At 42.7% G+C, this 17,208-nt stretch overlaps 1 protein-coding gene across 3 annotated transcripts in view; it reads left to right on the plus strand.

The window, feature by feature from the left end:
* Nucleotides 1-17,208, plus strand: part of LOC137340315 (leucine-rich repeat-containing protein 27-like) — a 57,439-nt gene that overhangs the window by 13,424 nt on the left and 26,807 nt on the right. For 2 of the 3 annotated variants that reach the window (XM_068002741.1, XM_068002739.1), the window contains exon 4: nucleotides 830-988. The exons of the other annotated variant lie outside the window; for it this stretch is intronic. In XM_068002741.1, the coding sequence (XP_067858842.1) occupies nucleotides 830-988 (159 nt within the window). The remainder of the gene's footprint in view (nucleotides 1-829; nucleotides 989-17,208) is intronic. 3 annotated transcript variants of the gene reach the window in all.

The raw sequence follows: 17,208 nt of genomic DNA on the forward strand, positions 1-17,208 counted from the left end.
GCTCAGAAAAAGGTAAGCTTAAGGCTTAAAATTGATTTTTGTGGGATGAGGAAGACCAGTAATGCTGCTCCTGACCCCACAAAAATCAACCCCATCTCCCGGAATTGCCTCCTTCCTTGTGCCTCCCCCCCGCCCCCCCCCTTATCCTACCCATAGTAGCTGGACTCCACACTGGAGCCACCGGATTTTGGGGCTCTTCCGATCAGCGAACTGCTTGAAATGCACAAGCACCTCGCTGGCTGACAGAATGGTAATGAGGCCCAACTATAAAAATTGTCTGGGTCTCTCACCGGTGGCATCAAGAGGACGGAGGGTGCCCATACCCATCCAATGCGTGCCAAAACCGAAAACTAGTCCCAGTGTCTCTTGTCTGCTGGCTGTAAGAATCCCTTTGTGAAGTGAGTTGCGCAGTCTCAATTTAGGGCGAAAGGGCACAGTCATTCAAAAATACCAGAAAGCTGGTGTGGGAAGTTGAAAAATCCATACTGAAGCTATAAAGGTTTCTCCTGAGTTTGAGGGTACAACATTGGAGGGAGAATTTTACTTTGTATGTGGCATATGCTGTACCAGGCCTGAGAGTGATTGACAATGACAAAGTAATTCGACTCTCGAGCACTGACATCCCTCACTTTGATGAACACTAAATTTCGCTCCCCTCCCCCTCCAAAATACTGAAATTACTTCCTCTTGTAGTTACTTTCTTAAAAAAATTCTGTTGATGCCATGTACAAGAGTGGGATAATCCTATATATGTTTGAAAGTACACTATTCTTTGGAGAATCAGGATTATTAGTAGATACTTTTATTGACCTGACTTATTTTCCAATAGGTAACCTGACTTCATTGAAGGCCCTCAACCTTAGAAAATGTCCAATTGAATTTCCTCCTGACACTGTTGTGCACCAAGGATTAATTGCTATTCTGGCCTTCCTCAGAAAGCCAATTAAAATAAAAGCTGAAGTTTCTGGATTATCTGCTCATGATACAGGTACAAAATAGAAATCACACCGTCTTGTTGAGGAAAGACAATTATACATGTAGTGTGTATACACAAATATCAAGTGGATATTTTACATTTGTTATTTTTAGACTGTTTTCAGCTGCATTCTTCACATTCATGTTTTTAAGAGGATTGTTATAATTCAGGGTACTTTCCATCTATTTATATGTTCTGCCATAGGCAAGTCCACACTTCTTATGAACTGAAACTTGATTTTTTAATGCAAAATATCTACGATAGTGCGCCCCAAAATGAACAGTGAACCTTATAACTTAGAGTATGCACCAGAAGTATTATAGGTGCTATTGCATTATTCCTTATCTCTGCAAATTGGCAGGAAAAACAGCTCTTTAACAGACCATGTAGCTCAGGCCAAAACTACTAATCGAAATCTATTCTAAGAACTAAAATTATACAGCAGCTAAATTCAGCAGATTAGATAGCAATACATTACTTAACAATCACTGGTATGTTAAATTATTTTCTAAGTTCAACGTAACAAATCACTTCAAGATTCCCTACTTTTTTTTCCAGAATCTTTAACTGAGATTTTATACTGTACATGGGCTACTAGACACCATGGATTTCTGGCTCGCCACTGCAACGTGGAGAGAACCAGTTGAATTGTGGATTAAAGCAATTTGTAGCAGCTGTCATATTTATTCCCAGCTTGAACAGCCTCTGGAGAGAGCACTTCTATCCGATCCAGTGCGGTCACTACTTATCCTCCGTATCAGAGGGACAGTGATCTATGGTCACAGTAACACAAGTTATCATTGGTGATTTTGATCAGAGTAGTCTTGGTGCTGTGGGCTGGACAGAAACCAGATTCAAGGTATTTGAACAGGAAGTGGTAAGAGCAATGAGCACATTGTTCAAGGATCTTGGAGAAAAGGGCCAGGTGAGATATATGATCGTAGTTTTCAAGGGTAGAGAGGTCGGGTGTGGACTTCTTCAAGAGAGATGATAATGGTGGTTTTGAAAGCATTTGGAATAATGCCTTAAGTTAGGGAGGTTTTTTTAATGTTGACGAGAAGGGGAGGATGGGTGCGCAGGAGCTGGGATGGATTGATGCTAAAATAGTAGTTAGTGGGCTTCACTGAAGGAACTGAACTTCGTGAGGGGGGGAGGCGGTGGTGGTGGGAGATGGAAGGAGAAATGGGGATGAACTTATAGGAAGAGGAGTGAGAACAGAAGATAGGGGCAGAGGAACCAGAAGCAGCCAAATTGATGGCTTCACTTTTGGAAACAATGATTCAGAGGTGAGAATGGAAAGAAAGAATTGCATTTATATAGCACCATTCACATCCCAAAGCGCTTTACAACCAGTGAAGTACTTTTGAAGTGTAGTCACGTAGGAAAGGCGGCAGCCAATTTGCGCACAGCAAAGTCCCACAAACGGCAATGAGATAATGACCCGATAATCTGTTTTAGTGATGTTGGTTGACGGATAAATATTGGCCAGGACAGTAGGGAGAACTCCCCTGCTCTTCTTCGAATAGTGTCATGAGATCTTTTACGTCCACTTGAGAGGGCAGACGGGGCCTTGGTTTAACGTCTTAGCTGGTAGACGGCACCTCCAATAGTGCAGCACTCCCTTCGTACTGCACTTAACTGTCAATCTAGATTATGCGCTCAAGTCTCTGGAGTGGGACATGAACCCACAATCTCTGGCTTGGACTGCGAGAGTGCTACCCACTGAGCCACGGCTGACACCGTGCATGGAGATGCATGTAGGGAGATCAGACCTGGCGGTTTGTGGTGACGAAGAATTTGGAGTTTTCCTTGACCTGCACGATGAACTTGGGATAATAGGAGGATCGAGCTGCAATGAGGGAGAGGTGGAATTGCCTGAGGTGGTCAAGCCAGTTCTGGCGGTAGGCAGATAGGCTGAATGTATGCATGTGTCCTCTAGTCTGCAACTAGAGTCCACAGAATTTGCTGTGATACCAGGAGATCAGTGATGTTGGAAGAAGGTGGAAGGATAGAAAGAAAGAAAAAGATTAATTGATCTTTCATTTATACTTTGGAGAATAAACTCAGCTTGAGTGAATGTGGTTGCGGGGGAGGGGTTGGGCAGTGGATCAGAAAGACAAAGCCTGCTTGGACAGCAGGATTGTGATCTGTCCAGATGATCATAGCCACAGTACTCCAGCATGTGATGTGCTGCCATGTTGGTCTGTTGTTAATTCCACAACTGATTATCTCATTCATCCAACCCTGTCTCTGCGCCAATGTCTTGGGCTATATGAGAAGCACCATATGACCAGAGGAGCCCGGGTCAGTTACACGATGTACATAAAGGAGCCTGACTTGTCATTTTCCTTCTTTTGTAGCTTTCTGATCTCCTTTTATTTTGTTCTAAATGTCTTGCATACTTCTTTCTTTTCTTGGCCTTATTTAGTTCCTTTTTGTTTGAAGAATTCTCTTCACCTCACAACAGAGTATTTGATATAAATTGAAGAACTTTCTCCTGTTTGAATTATTACTTTTTATGCTTCGTCCTTTGGGTTTCGGGAAGTTAGCCACTTCCAGAAAAAGCCAGTGGCATTGCGCTCAAAAATGAATAAAGCAATAAAGTTTTATCCTACTGCACTACAGGTGGAAAAATTACTGTGTGAGGTTAGGAGCAGGGCAGATTGAAAGAAAAGATAGAAACGCTGGCTCAAGTATCACATGGGCAGAAGATTTAGAAGTTTATCTGAGAAGCCCTGCAGAGAAGCTCGTTAAACAGCTGTCATAAAACACTTAACTTTACATCCACGGCAGTGCAAGCAAGAGAAGAAAAGTTGTCTGCAGTGCATCTGCCATTGAGCAGGGAGCAACACCAGTGGCAACTACAGTGTCCATTAATAATATGGACTTTGGATACAATGGGAACTTGTTTCATAAATGCTCCCACTACTGCTATGGCTGCTTTAGATCCATGATCCAAGAAATAGTGAAGATAGGTTTTAATTTGTTTGGAGTAGGCTTAAAGACAACCATCAGAGAGGTCTTCAAAGATCTCTCACAGGTCTTCTGTTCTATGCTGCAACAGATCTTTGGGCCTTGTGAGGCAACAGCATCCAGCAGTAACATGCATACAGGAACAGCCAAGTGATAATCATGTAAGTGGTGGCACTGTGACACAATGTTGCCCTACACAAGTGGCTGTAAGCACCATCTCAAATTATTGACTACAGCACAAGACATTCTTTCCACTGCTCGTCACAGCAGCCTATCTGAATCCCAGGCATCTCATTAGTTGGCTCACCCATCAATTGTCACTTCTCTCTGCTAGAGGATACAAGAAGAAGCAATATGCAAAAGTTCATAAATCATGTGAACACCATTACCTCCAAGTCACATACCATCTTGACTTGGACACATACTGTCGTTCTTTCACCGTCTCTGGGTCGGAATTGTGGAATTTCTTACCAACAACATTATCAGGACCATTAGCACAAGGACTGCAACAGTTCTTGTGACAAATCTCTTGTCTTGTCTTAAGACAAATCTCTTGTCATAAATTTTTACAGATTTCTGATGCCTTTTGAAATGATAATGGTTCTGTTTTAACCTCAGAAATGATAATGGTTCTGTTTTAACCTCAGCTCATATGTTAAATAGAATGACAAAAAAGAAGTTTGCTTATTAAGGCCTTATATAAAGCCCACTACCACCTTCTTGTGGCAACTAGGGATGGGTAATAAATCAAGCCTAGTCAATGTTGTGCACATCCTTAGAACAAATAAAAAAAGAAAACACAAGGGGCACTTAGGAAAATTAATTGACACTCACAATACATGCCCTGCAACATCAGACATGCACTCAAATATCATAACTACTCATTTTACTAAATAAGATTACATCACTTCAAATATATGTTATGGCCTGTCATTCATCCCACATGCTGAAGAGGATAGTTCTAAAGTTCCAAAGTACACCAAACTGACCCGAGGCAGTTATTAGACACCACTCAACAAGGAAAGCAACTAGCATCTTCATAACTGTAACAATGTCCATTAAATTTAATGGTGCACAGTAACAGAACACACTAGAAACTGTGCAATGGGACCATCCCATGCAAATATCCCTGGCTGCAGTGGTTCATGGCTGCTAATGAATCTATGCTTTGATTATGAAAACTTTGCTGTATCATTCACTTCTGCCAGTGCTGTAGAAAAACGTGGACAACATGCCTGTCCTTCACTTTTCTCTCAGGCCTGATTGTGAGTATATTATTTAAAATTATTTTTTAATCGGAGTTGAGCAATTCTGAAAGATTCTATGCAAGTTGCCCCTTTATATAAGGCCTTAATAAGCAAACTTCTTTTTTGTCATTCTAATTAACATATGAGTTGTGGTTAAAACAGAACCGTTATCATTTCTATGAATTTACTTATTTCAAAAGGCATCAGAAATCTGTAAAAATTTAAGACAAGAGATTTGCCCTAAAATCTGCTAAAATTGTTGTCAGTAATGCAATATTTAAAAAACATACTTGCTTCATACACAGAATTGGATTCAATCAATGAAATGGGTTAAAATAAGGATGGACTTTGTATGGGGAGAAGTAAAATAAATCAAACTAATCATTTGTACAAGCTTTCCTCACTACCTCGAACCCTTCCCGGATATAGTGGCTGTAATTTGGCCCTTTCTATCTGCGACATGTCACACAGGCCACAGGGTCAAAGTATGACAAACACCAATTTCTCTCAAACCTGATTATGCTTGAGCCATTCTCAAAGCTCCTCTCATGCTACCTCTACCTGCCGAGCCGCTCCAGTCACCCTGATGAATTGTCGACAGATATGCTCCTGGGTTTCATCCTCTTACTACTGCACAGACTTGTGCAAGAACAGATGTGTACCACACACATATACAGAAAGCTGAAAGAAACTATTATGTAAAACATTTTTAGAGAAATTGAAGTCTTGTTTCCACTTTCTTATAATTTTTGTTTGACATTGATTGTCAAAAAAACGCTCTTTGGCAAGGAATTCCCCTGGACAAACACAAATCTTTGGAAATACGCAGAGGCTTGAGAAATCCCCATTTCTGATGACGCATAAATACCCGCAACGTCATAACCTGTTTTTTTCTCTTTACAAATGATCTGTGTATATCTGGCATTTCTTCATTACACATAGCCTGGAGAGGACAATATAGTCCAAAGAGTATAACTTAGACTATTTGCCTCAACTGCTTTGTGGGTGCTTCTGACATCATTTCAGTTTCATTTAGGTCAAAATTTAAAGAAGCACTGTCTTTGTGAAAAAAGGATAGTCAATTTTCTCTATTTTTTGCACATTCATGCTGTCACATCTAAATCAGATTGAAATGCTTCATCAAGTCAATGTGAATGACATTATGGTGACACAAATGTGCACAGCTTTTCTTCGTTCCCAAATATAAAAGATTTGCCAAACATTTTTTGTTAAAATTGTACTTTTTTGACCATTAATTAGGAACATAGGAACAGGAGTCGGCCATTCAGCCCCTCGTGCCTGCTCCGCCATTTGATAAGATCATGGCTGATCTGTGATCTAACTCCATATATCTGCCTTTGGCCCATATCCCTTAATACCTTTGGTTGCCAAAAAGCTATCTATCTCAGATTTAAATTTAGCAATTGAGCTAGTATCAATTGCCATTTGCGGAAGAGAGTTCCAATCTTCTACAACCCTTTGTGTGTAGAAATGTTTTCTAATCTTGCTCCTGAAAGGTCTGGCTCTAATTTTTAGACTGTGCCCCCTACTCCTAAAATCCCCAACCAGCGGAAATAGTTTCTCTCTATCCACCCTATCTGTTCCCCTTAATATCTTATAAACTTCAATCAGATCACCCCATAACCTTTGAAACTCTAGAGAATACCACCCCAATTTGTGTAATCTCTCCTCTTAACTTAACCCTTGAAGTCCGGGTATCATTCTAGTAAACCTACGCTGCACTCCTTCCAAGGCCAATATGTCCTTCCGAAGGTGCGGTGCCCAGAACTGCTCACAGTACTCCAGGTGCGGTCTAACCAGGGTTTTGTATAGCTGCAGCATAGCTTCTGCCCCCTTGTACTCTTGTCCTCCAGATATAAAGGCCAGCATTCCATTTGCCTTCTTGATTATTTTCTGCACCTGTTCATGACACTTCAATGATCTATGTACCTGAACCCTTAAGTCCCTTTGGACATCCACTGTTTTTAATTGTTTACATTAATTGTAATGATACAGAAGCTCTCAGCGCAGGGTTAGTTTCTGATTGCTATGAATTGTGTTTAAATGTTGATTTTCCATTTCTCAATTTAGTAATAACAATAACTTGGAAAAACATTATAAAATTGAATATATTTGACTTGTGTGTAAATTGGAATGGTGTAGTGAAGATTTATGCCAGTTTAATGGGCAATTAACATGCAAATCCAGCAAGTTGTTATTAATATCGGGGAGGCTCAGGGCAAGATGCTGTTTGTGCAAAGCAAACAGCAGAGTGGCATAAATCGACCAGCCAGTTCTGGAGATTCACAACTCACGGCATATCGCTTAATCCCCTGAACTTGCTGGCCGATTGCTGCATTAATAACGGAGTGTGTCGTTAACTCGCCGTTATTTTTCTAGCAAGATTCGGCCCATTAAATCTGTACTGCAAATGCTCTCTTATTGTTACTTGTATTAGAAATGGTACTAAAATTGTAATGCCATTATAGCTGATTTCAGGTAAGTGGAGTTAGTAAGGGAGCTACTTTTCTTTTGTTCGTCTGTAATGGAAAGTTGTTTGTTTCAATTTTGTAAACAGGATTTGCTACCACACTGCATCAAGAAGCACAGCTTATCATTGACAAGTACAGGAGAAAGGTAGACAGGGGGATTCTACCTAGAAAGACTGTCAGTGAAGTCTGGAAAAAGATGAATGTTAGCAGTGAGTTTAAAAAATAGTCCAAATTTTAAGCTGATTCACTTGCAAGTATAAATCACACTAGACAGTTAAAAGGCAGTTACAGAATTGAGGAATCGTGCAACATTAGTAACTGGAAGAGCACAACTCAAATGTTTTTGGAATAGCACCTAAACCCAGTGGATTGTAACTGTCTATATTCATCTTTGATGCTCATTTGATGTAAAATATACAATGTAATATTATTTTCACCTTGATTTCACATTTTTGTCACTCACTTTACTAAATATGGTTTTACACTATGTAAAGATCCTTATGAAGTAAACAGGTGAATATTAGTCAGTGTAACTTATACTTTTCAAAATATGCCTCCACCCAGGTTATGCTTAAAATACAACTCCAACTTTGTTATAGTTTATTGTAACCCTCGTCTCTTCCCTTCAGATGGAAGATTTTGGGTCTTTCTGTTGGAGTCAACAGTTACAACTTTTTATGAAGTCTATTACCAGACATTCTAATGACAAGGCAAGAAAATGTCAATCGATTTTGTTTAACTATCTTGGATACTGGTGGTTGCTACATTCTGTCTGACAGCCTGATTCTTGATCTGACATTGTCGTTAAATCCCAAGTATTCTTCAGAGACATTGCCGTAAGTGCATCACTCTCATTTCTCTTTTTGAGCAAGATTCCAGGCCATGATTTTAGCATGGCAGGGGGAAGTCAGTGGGTTTGTGGATTTGCGCTGGGGGAATCTGGAGGCAAAGTGAGTATGCTTAAATCTGCGATTACATCTCAATTGCAGTCAATTACCTTTACTTCCGGGTTTCGTGTCTCCAAGCTGCGCAGCAGGCCTAGTGTGCACCTGAATGTCGTGATTTAAAGCCCACTATTTAAAGGGCCAGTTCAAAAGTGGATTTTGAAGGAGAAAGAAGAAATGGAGTCCAGGAAAGCAAATGCTGCCCCTAGATTTAATGATGCTTCTTGGATGTACTGCTGGCTGCAGTGAGAGCCAGAAGGAAGGTAATGCTTTCAATGGATGGCAGGAAGAAACTTGGCTCTGTAACCAAAAATGCTTGGTGGCAGAAGAGGTGAGCAGCAGGAGCACCGTGCCCAGATCTTGGGTTCAGTGCAGGAAGCGTTTTAATGACCTGGCCAGGTCAGGAAAAGTGAGCACAGTTGCTGATTCACCCACATCCTCTGTTGACATGCCTACCCCATCACATCACTCCTCGCACCCACTTAAGTGTCAGCAGCAGCAACTATTCTTCACTTTCTATGCACTTCCTCAACAGCCTATTTATTCACTCACCCCATTCCTGATGCAGTGTGATGTTTCTGTCTGATGGTCACCCTCTGATGCATCTCTTTCATGGTCAGCCTCACCCATAGCAATGCATTCATAGGGTGAATACCTCACCTTCAGTCACTCACCGGTCTGTTCTTTCTCCCCTTGTAGAAGAGAGTGCAAAACACAAAGGAGAGGAGCAGAACTGGAGGTGGCCCACCACATAGTGGAGGTGACAGATGTGGAGGAGGAGGCCATGGAAATAAGTCGGACCGTCACATGCCTATCCATCGGAGATGGAGAGACTGGCAACCCGCAGATGGCTGGTGACAGAACTTCAACATCTTTCACACACGTGATGAATTGATTTTATCAGTGATGTAACTGTGCCAGACCTCAATATGGTCATTGGAAAGATTGTCACTTTTGCAATGAATCATCAATATCACTTTCTGTTATCTTCCAGGGCCTTCACGACTTCACGAGGAATCAGAAAAAATGGAAGAAAGCAATTCCTCAGGGGAGCTCATTCCTTCTGAGGGTGCACCATCACAGGACGTGGTCATGCACCAGCGCTGATACTCGCACTTCGGTAGGTTCTGTTAGACAATTAGTTGGGTTGTCACCTGGTGATTCACCACTCAAAAGTGAGCACGAGCAGACACTGGTGGCAGGGGCAGCTGTGGAGAGTCTGAGTTGGGGGGCGCACTCCTCTCCAAGCTCTGCTCAGCTGCCACAGATGCTGAAACCTGGGGGCCATCCTTTGGAAAGAGAATGCTGGATGTTCAGCAGCAACTTTGAGGTAATGGAAAAAGTGCCATGCACACTCTCCACAATAGGAAAGAGGATGGAGGAGTCCAACTCCATCGCTAGTGGATTGGTGACGCAGGTAAGTGCGAGAATATCTGTGCTGGAGAGAATGGTAGCATCCGTTGAGCTTCAAGTACGGCTCTCAAATGAGGCCATGATATCGGCCGTGCGGAGTCTGAATGCCAACATGTCTGCTGCCTTAAACAGGCAGACAGACCCGTTAGCCGTGGCCTTACAATGTGGCACATCTACTCACCAACCTGCTGGCCTGGGAGAGGGATGATGGCGAAAGGGGACGTGGAAGTGGGGACTCCACTCAAAGCGTTCTTGCATCTCACCCGTTGCTCCCTCCCCTCAACTTGTACCCGCAATGCTCCCTCCTCTCCCGATGGCCGAGTCTGCCCCTGCACAGTATTTGCCGGGCCCTCATGGGGTCCAAAACCCAGAGGTCGTAGGCCGAGAGCATCTCAGCAGTCAGGGCAGGGACCTGAACAACCTGCCAATATTGCTGCTGAAGCCAGAGGGGATGCACCACGTAGAAGCAGTAGAAAGAGAAAGGCTAAGCAATTGTAATTCACCAAGAATACGCACAAGGGTGCTTGACGAGCTGTCATGTTGTTAATCTATATATTTTTTTGTTATGGCACGTTAAATTTAATCATTATCACCACCACTGCCATGTCTTGCCCCTTATTGAGTCCCTTTTGTGAATTTGCCCTTTCATGTGTTTCATCATGAATGCCAAGACATGATGCCACCCATTGGGCACATGTACAATGGGTGTATGCGTGATTCAAGGACTGTTTTGAGCAAAGGGAGCGGGGGTGGGTAGCGGTGGTGGTTGTTCCAGGCGACCTGAGTATTTCAAAGTCTTCAATTTGCTCATCTCATTATGAGAACCTGTTAGAGATGAGGGTATCCCGGCATCACAGGCAGCAATGTGCACGGCTGCTCTGGTGATGGATTCCCCATCTTCATTTTCCTCCTCCTCAGATGTACTGTGGAATAGATCCATTGCGCCTCCTATCCTGATCCTGTCAGTTTGAGGGGCTCCAAAATGTAGGTAAATTTATCTGAACACAAGAATTCTCAGTCTCAACAAAGAAATCTCAGTCTAAACACAAAGAACTCCCAGTCAAACGTTTGTCTGAGAGAACTGTGTGCCCAGCTGCACTACCTCACCTTTCATTGAGATGTGTCAATCACTAGTTTAAAGGGCCAAATGAGTTTCGGCTGTAACTTGCCTCCGTTTCAACGGCGTGTTTCAGAAGTCACAAGAGTCACATTCAGGAGTGGTTAAATCCGCTTCTATTGCAGAATCCACAAAAAGCTAAGCAACCCACCCATTCTTGGAGGTTAAAATTACCCCCCCACGTGTGTAGTACCTGAACAAGCTGCCACTGATAATGAAATGGAGGAAGCAAAAGGCAGAGAAGTTTAGTATTTGAGGGGCAGAAGGAGCATGCAAGGACATAAGGCAAGAAGAGGTTGCTGAGGTAAGATGGGGTGAAGCCATGGAGATCTTTAAAAACAAGGATGAGAAGTTTGAAATCGACGTGTGTGGGGCACGGAGAACCAGTGGAGCATGAACAGGTTGGGGTGATGGGAGTGTGAGACTTGATGAACGTGAGGACAAGAGATGTGGCATTGAAGTTGATGCAGTGAGGCCATCTAAGAGACCATTGGAGAGACGTGGACTAGAGTTTGGACGTCAGAAGGAGAGAGATAGGGATAGAAGCGGGCAGTGTTGCAGAGATGAAAGAAAGGGATTTTGGTAATGGAGGATAATAGGTGGAGGGGGAAGCTGAGTTCAGGATCAAGCAGGATGCCAAGGTCTCACACTTTTGGCTCAGCTTGAGATGGCAGCCACTGAGGTGCTGAGTGGAGCTGAATAGGATGGACTCAGTTTGCCAACTTTCAGCTAGAGGAAGTTTTAACTCATCCAGGTCTTGCTATCAGACCGGCAGTTTGAAATTGTCTCAATAACCTTCAGATGAACGGAGGAAATAGTGAGGCAGAGCTGTGGATAAACGCTAAGCACCGACTTCTGGATAAAGTTGCCATGGGGTAGCATGTAGATAGTGAAAGACAGCTGACCAAGGATGAGCATAGAATCATAGAAAGGTGACAGCACGGAAGGAGGCCATTCGGCCCATCGAGTCCGCACCGGCTCTATGCAAGAGCAATCCAGCTAGTCCCACTCCTCCGCCTTATCCCCGGAGCCCTGCAATTTTTTTCCTTTCAAGCACTGATCCAGTTCCCTTTTGAAGGCCATGATTGAATCTGCCTCCACCACCCCTTCAGGCAGTACGTTCCAGATCCTAACCACACGCTGTGTAAAAAAAGTTTTTCCTCATGTCACCTTTGGTTCTTTTGCCAATCACCTTAAATCTATGTCCTCTGGTCCTTGATCCTTCCGCCAATGGGAACAGTTTCTCTCTATCTACTCTGTCTGACCCTTCATGATTTTGAATACCTCTATCAAATCTCCTTGCAACCTTCTCTGTTCCAAGAAGAACAACCCCAGCTTCTCCAGTCTATCCACTTAACTAAAGTCCCTCCTCCCTGGAATCATTCTAGTAAATATTTTCTGCACCCTCTCTAAGGCCTTCACATCTTTCCTATTGTGCCCAGAACTGGACACAATACTCCAGTTGTGGTCGAACCAGTGTTTTATAAAGGTTCATCATGACTTCCATACTTTTGTACTCTATGCCTCTATTTATAAAGCCCAGGATCCCATATGCTTTTTTAACCGCTTTCTCAACCTGCCCTGTCACCTTCAACGATTTGTGCACATATGCCCCCAGATCTCTCTGTTCCTGTATCCATTTTAGAATTGTGCCCTCCAGTTTGTATTTCCTCTCCTCGTTCTTCCTACCGAAATGTATCACTTTGTATTTTTCTGCGTTAAATTTCATCTGCCACGTGTCCACCCATGCCACCAGCCTGTCTATAGCCTCTTGAAATCTATCACAATCCTCCTCACTGTTCACTACACTTCCAAGTTTCGTCTCATCTGCAAATTTAGAAATTGTGCCCTGTACAACCAAGTCATTAATATATATCAAGCAGTGGTCCCAGCACCGACCCCTGGGGAACACCACTGTACACCTCCCTCCAGTCCGAAAAACAACCATTCACTGCTACTCTCTGCTTCCTGTTACTTAGCCAATTCTGTATCCATGTTGCTACTGCCCCCTTTATTCCATGGGCCGCAATCTTAATGACAAGCCTACTATGCGGTATTTTATCAAACGCCTTTTGAAAGTCTATAAATACCACATCAACTGCATTGCCCTCATCTACCCTTTCTGTTATCTGATCAAAAAACTCTAACAGGTTAGTTAAACACGATTTGCCTCCAACAAATCCATGCTGGTGTGGAAGTGCATGAAGGGATACTTGACCATATTAATGTGGAAGTGGTCAAGTATCCCTTCATGCACTTCCACACTGGCTTTCCCTAATCAATCCACACTCGTCCAAGTGACTGTTAATTCTATCCCGGACTATCGTTTCTAAAAGTTTCCCCACCACTGAGGTTCAACTGACTGGTCTATAGTTGCTGGGTTTATCCTTACACCCTCTGGCACCATCCCCATATCAAAGGAGGATTGGAAGATTATGGTCAGTACCTCTTCAATTTCCACTCTCACTTCCCTCAGCAACCTAGGATGCTTCCCACCCAGACCGGTGACTTATCTACTTTAAGTACAGCTAGCCTTTCTGTTACCTCTATCAATTTTTAGCCCATCCAGTACCTCAACTATATCTTCCTTTACTGAAACTCTGGCAGCATCTTCTTGGTAAAGACAGATGCAAAGTACTCATTTAGTACCTCGGCCATGCCCTCTGCCTCCATGAGTAGATCTCCTTTATGGTCCCTAATCGCCCCCACCCCTCTTCTTACTACCCATTTAATATTTATATGCCTTTGGATTCCCTTTTACGTTGGCCGCCAGTCTATTCTCATACTCTCTCTTTGCCCCTCTTATTTAGTTTTTCACTTCCCCTCTGAACTTTCTATATTCTGCTTGGTTGTCACTTGTGTCATCAACCTGACACCTGTCATACACCCCTTTTTTCTGCTTCATCTTACTCTCTATCTCTTTTGTCATCCAGGGAGCTGTGGCTTTGGTTGCAGAAAAAGAAAATGTGTTGGTAACAATATAAGCCCCAATTTTAATCTAACCCGACTGGCTGGAACGGGGCTGTTGCAGGTCCATCCCCCTTCTCCCCCCTCCGCCCCCCCCCCCCCCCCCCCGCCCCACCACCGCTTTGACAGTCCATTGAAGTCATTCCACAATTATTTTTCAATTTTGTTAGTTATTCACCTCACAAGTGCATAAAAGAGTAAACATTGAATTGTGAATATAGAGAATACATGGCAGGAAGTGATGGGTATGTTTGTTTTTAATTCTTTGCTGTGCTGACATGAGTTTTATTTGTACAAACACGTTTTAATGTCTGATGATTTATTTTGATTGCTTTTAATTGAGTCCCAATGGTTGGAATCAGTGAGAAAATGGCCACTATTACGAGGCCCCATTGGTCAGAATAGAGAGCTCTGTAAAAGAGCAAGCAAGAAAGAGAGACAACTAGGACAGGAAAACAGCATGACAAGAATAAAAGAGGGCATGACCAGGAGAGAGGAGGAAAAATATTCAGGGGCATAACAAGCTTGAGAAGAGACACAATGATGCATTGTATATTTGGCAGATGAAAGGAGTTTAAGAACATAAAAACATAAGAAATAGGAGCAGGAGTAGGCCAATCGGCCCCTCGAGCCTGCTCCGCCATTCAATAAGATCATGATCCTAACCTCAAATCTAAATTCATGTCCAATTTCCTACCCGCTTCCCGTAACCCCTAATTCCCTTTACTTCTAGGAAACTGTCTATTTCTGTTTTAAATTTATTTAATGATGTAGCTTCCACAGCTTCCTGGGGCAGCAAATTCCACAGACCTACTACCCTCTGAGTGAAGAAGTTTCTCCTCATCTCAGTTTTGAAAGAGCAGCCCCTTATTCTAAGATTATGCCCCCTAGTTCTAGTTTCACCCATCCTTGGGAACATCCTTACCGCATCCACCCGATCAAGCCCCTTCACAATCTTATATGTTTCAATAAGATCGCCTCTCATTCTTCTGAACTCCAATGAGTAGAGTCCCAATCTACTCAACCTCTCCTCATATGTCCGCCCCCTCATCCCCGGGATTAACCGAGTGAACCTTCTTTGTACTGCCTCGAGAGCAAGTATGTCTTTTCTTAAGTATGGAGACCAAAACTGTATGCAGTATTCCAGGTGCGGTCTCACTAATACCTTATATAACTGCAGCAATACCTCCCTGTTTTTATATTCTATCCCCCTAGCAATAAAAGCCAACATTCCATTGGCCTTCTTGATCACCTGCACACTAACTTTTTGATTTTCTTGCACTAGGACCCCCAGATCCCTTTGTACTGCAGTACTTTCCAGTTTCTCGCCATTAAGATAATAACTTGCTCTCTGATTTTTCCTGTCAAAGTGCATAACCTCACATTTTCCAATATTGTATTGCATCTGCCAAATCGCCGCCCACTCACCCAGCCTGTCTATATCCCCTTGTAGGTTTTTTATGTCCTCCTCACTCTCTACTTTCCCTCCCATCTTTGTATCATCTGCAAACTTTGATATGTTACACTCGGTCCCCTCCTCCAAATCGTTAATATAGATTGTAAAGAGTTGGGGACCCAGCACCGACCCCTGCGGAACACCATTGGCTACTGGTTGCCAGTCCGAGAATGAACCATTTATCCTAACTCTCTGCTTCCTGTTAGATAACCAATCCTCCACCCATGCTAGAATATTACCCCCAATCCAGTGATTCTTTATCTTGAGCAATAATCTTTTATGTGGCACCTTGTCGAATGCCTTCTGGAAGTCTAAATACACTACGTCCACTGGTTCCCCTTTATCCACCCTGTACGTTATGTCCTCAAAGAACTCAAGCAAATTTGTCAGACATGACTTCCCCTTCGTAAAGCCATGCCGACTTTGTCCTATTAAATTATGTTTATCCAAATGTTCCGCTACTGTCTCCTTAATAATAGACTCCAAAATTTTACCCACCACAGATGTTAGGCTAACTGGTCTATAATTTCCAGCCTTCTGCCTACTACCCTTTTTAAATAAGGGTGTTACATTAGCAGTTTTCCAATCTGCCGGGACCTTTGCCGAGTCCAGAGAATTTTGGAAAATTATTACCAAAGCATCCACAATCCCTACTGCCACTTCCCTCAAGACCCTAGGATGTAAGCCATCAGGTTCAGGGGATTTATCCGCCTTGAGTCCCATTAATGTACTGAGTACCAATTCCTTAGTGATTTTAATCGTATTTAGCTCCTCCCCCCCAAGAGCCCCCTGTTTGTCCAGTGTTGGGATATTCTTAGTGTCCTCTACCGTAAAGACTGAAACAAAATATTTGTTCAGCATTTTTGCCATCTCCATGTTTCCCACCATTAATTTCCCGGTCTCATCCTCTAATGGACGTACGTTTGCCTTAGCCACCCTTTTTCTTTTTATATAACTGTGGAAACTCTTGCTATCTGTTTTTATATTTTTTGCTAATTTATTTTCATAATCTATCTTCCCTTTCTTAATCAATCCTTCAGTTACTTTTTGCTGTATTTTGAAGACTTCCCAATCTTCTATCCTCCCACTAAGTTTGGCTACCTTATATGTCCTTGTTTTTAGTCGGATACTATCCTTAATTTCTTTACTTAGCCACGGATGGCTGTCATTTCTTTTACACCCTTTTTTCCTCAGTGGAATATATTTTCTTTGAAATTTGTAAAATAACTCCTTGAATGAACACCACTGCTCATGTACCGTCTTACCCTTTAATCTATTTTCCCAGTCCACTTTAATCAATTCCGCTCTCATACCATCATAGTCTCCTTTATTCAGGCTCAGTACGCTTGTTTGAGAACCAACCTTCTCACCCTCTAATTGGATATGGAATGTAACCATGTTATGGTCACTCATTCCAAGGGGATCCTTAACTAGGACATTATTAATTAATCCTGGCTCATGACGCAGGACCAGGTCCAAGGTTGCTTGCCCCCTTGTAGGATCAGTTGCATACTGCTCAAGAAATCCATCCCTAATACACTCAATAAACTCTTCCTCAAGGCTGCCCTGCCCAATTTGATTTGTCCAGTTAATATGATAGTTAAAATACCCCATAATTATAGC

The sequence above is a fragment of the Heptranchias perlo genome, chromosome 21, assembly GCF_035084215.1.
Source record: "Heptranchias perlo isolate sHepPer1 chromosome 21, sHepPer1.hap1, whole genome shotgun sequence".
NCBI lineage: Eukaryota > Metazoa > Chordata > Chondrichthyes > Hexanchiformes > Hexanchidae > Heptranchias > Heptranchias perlo.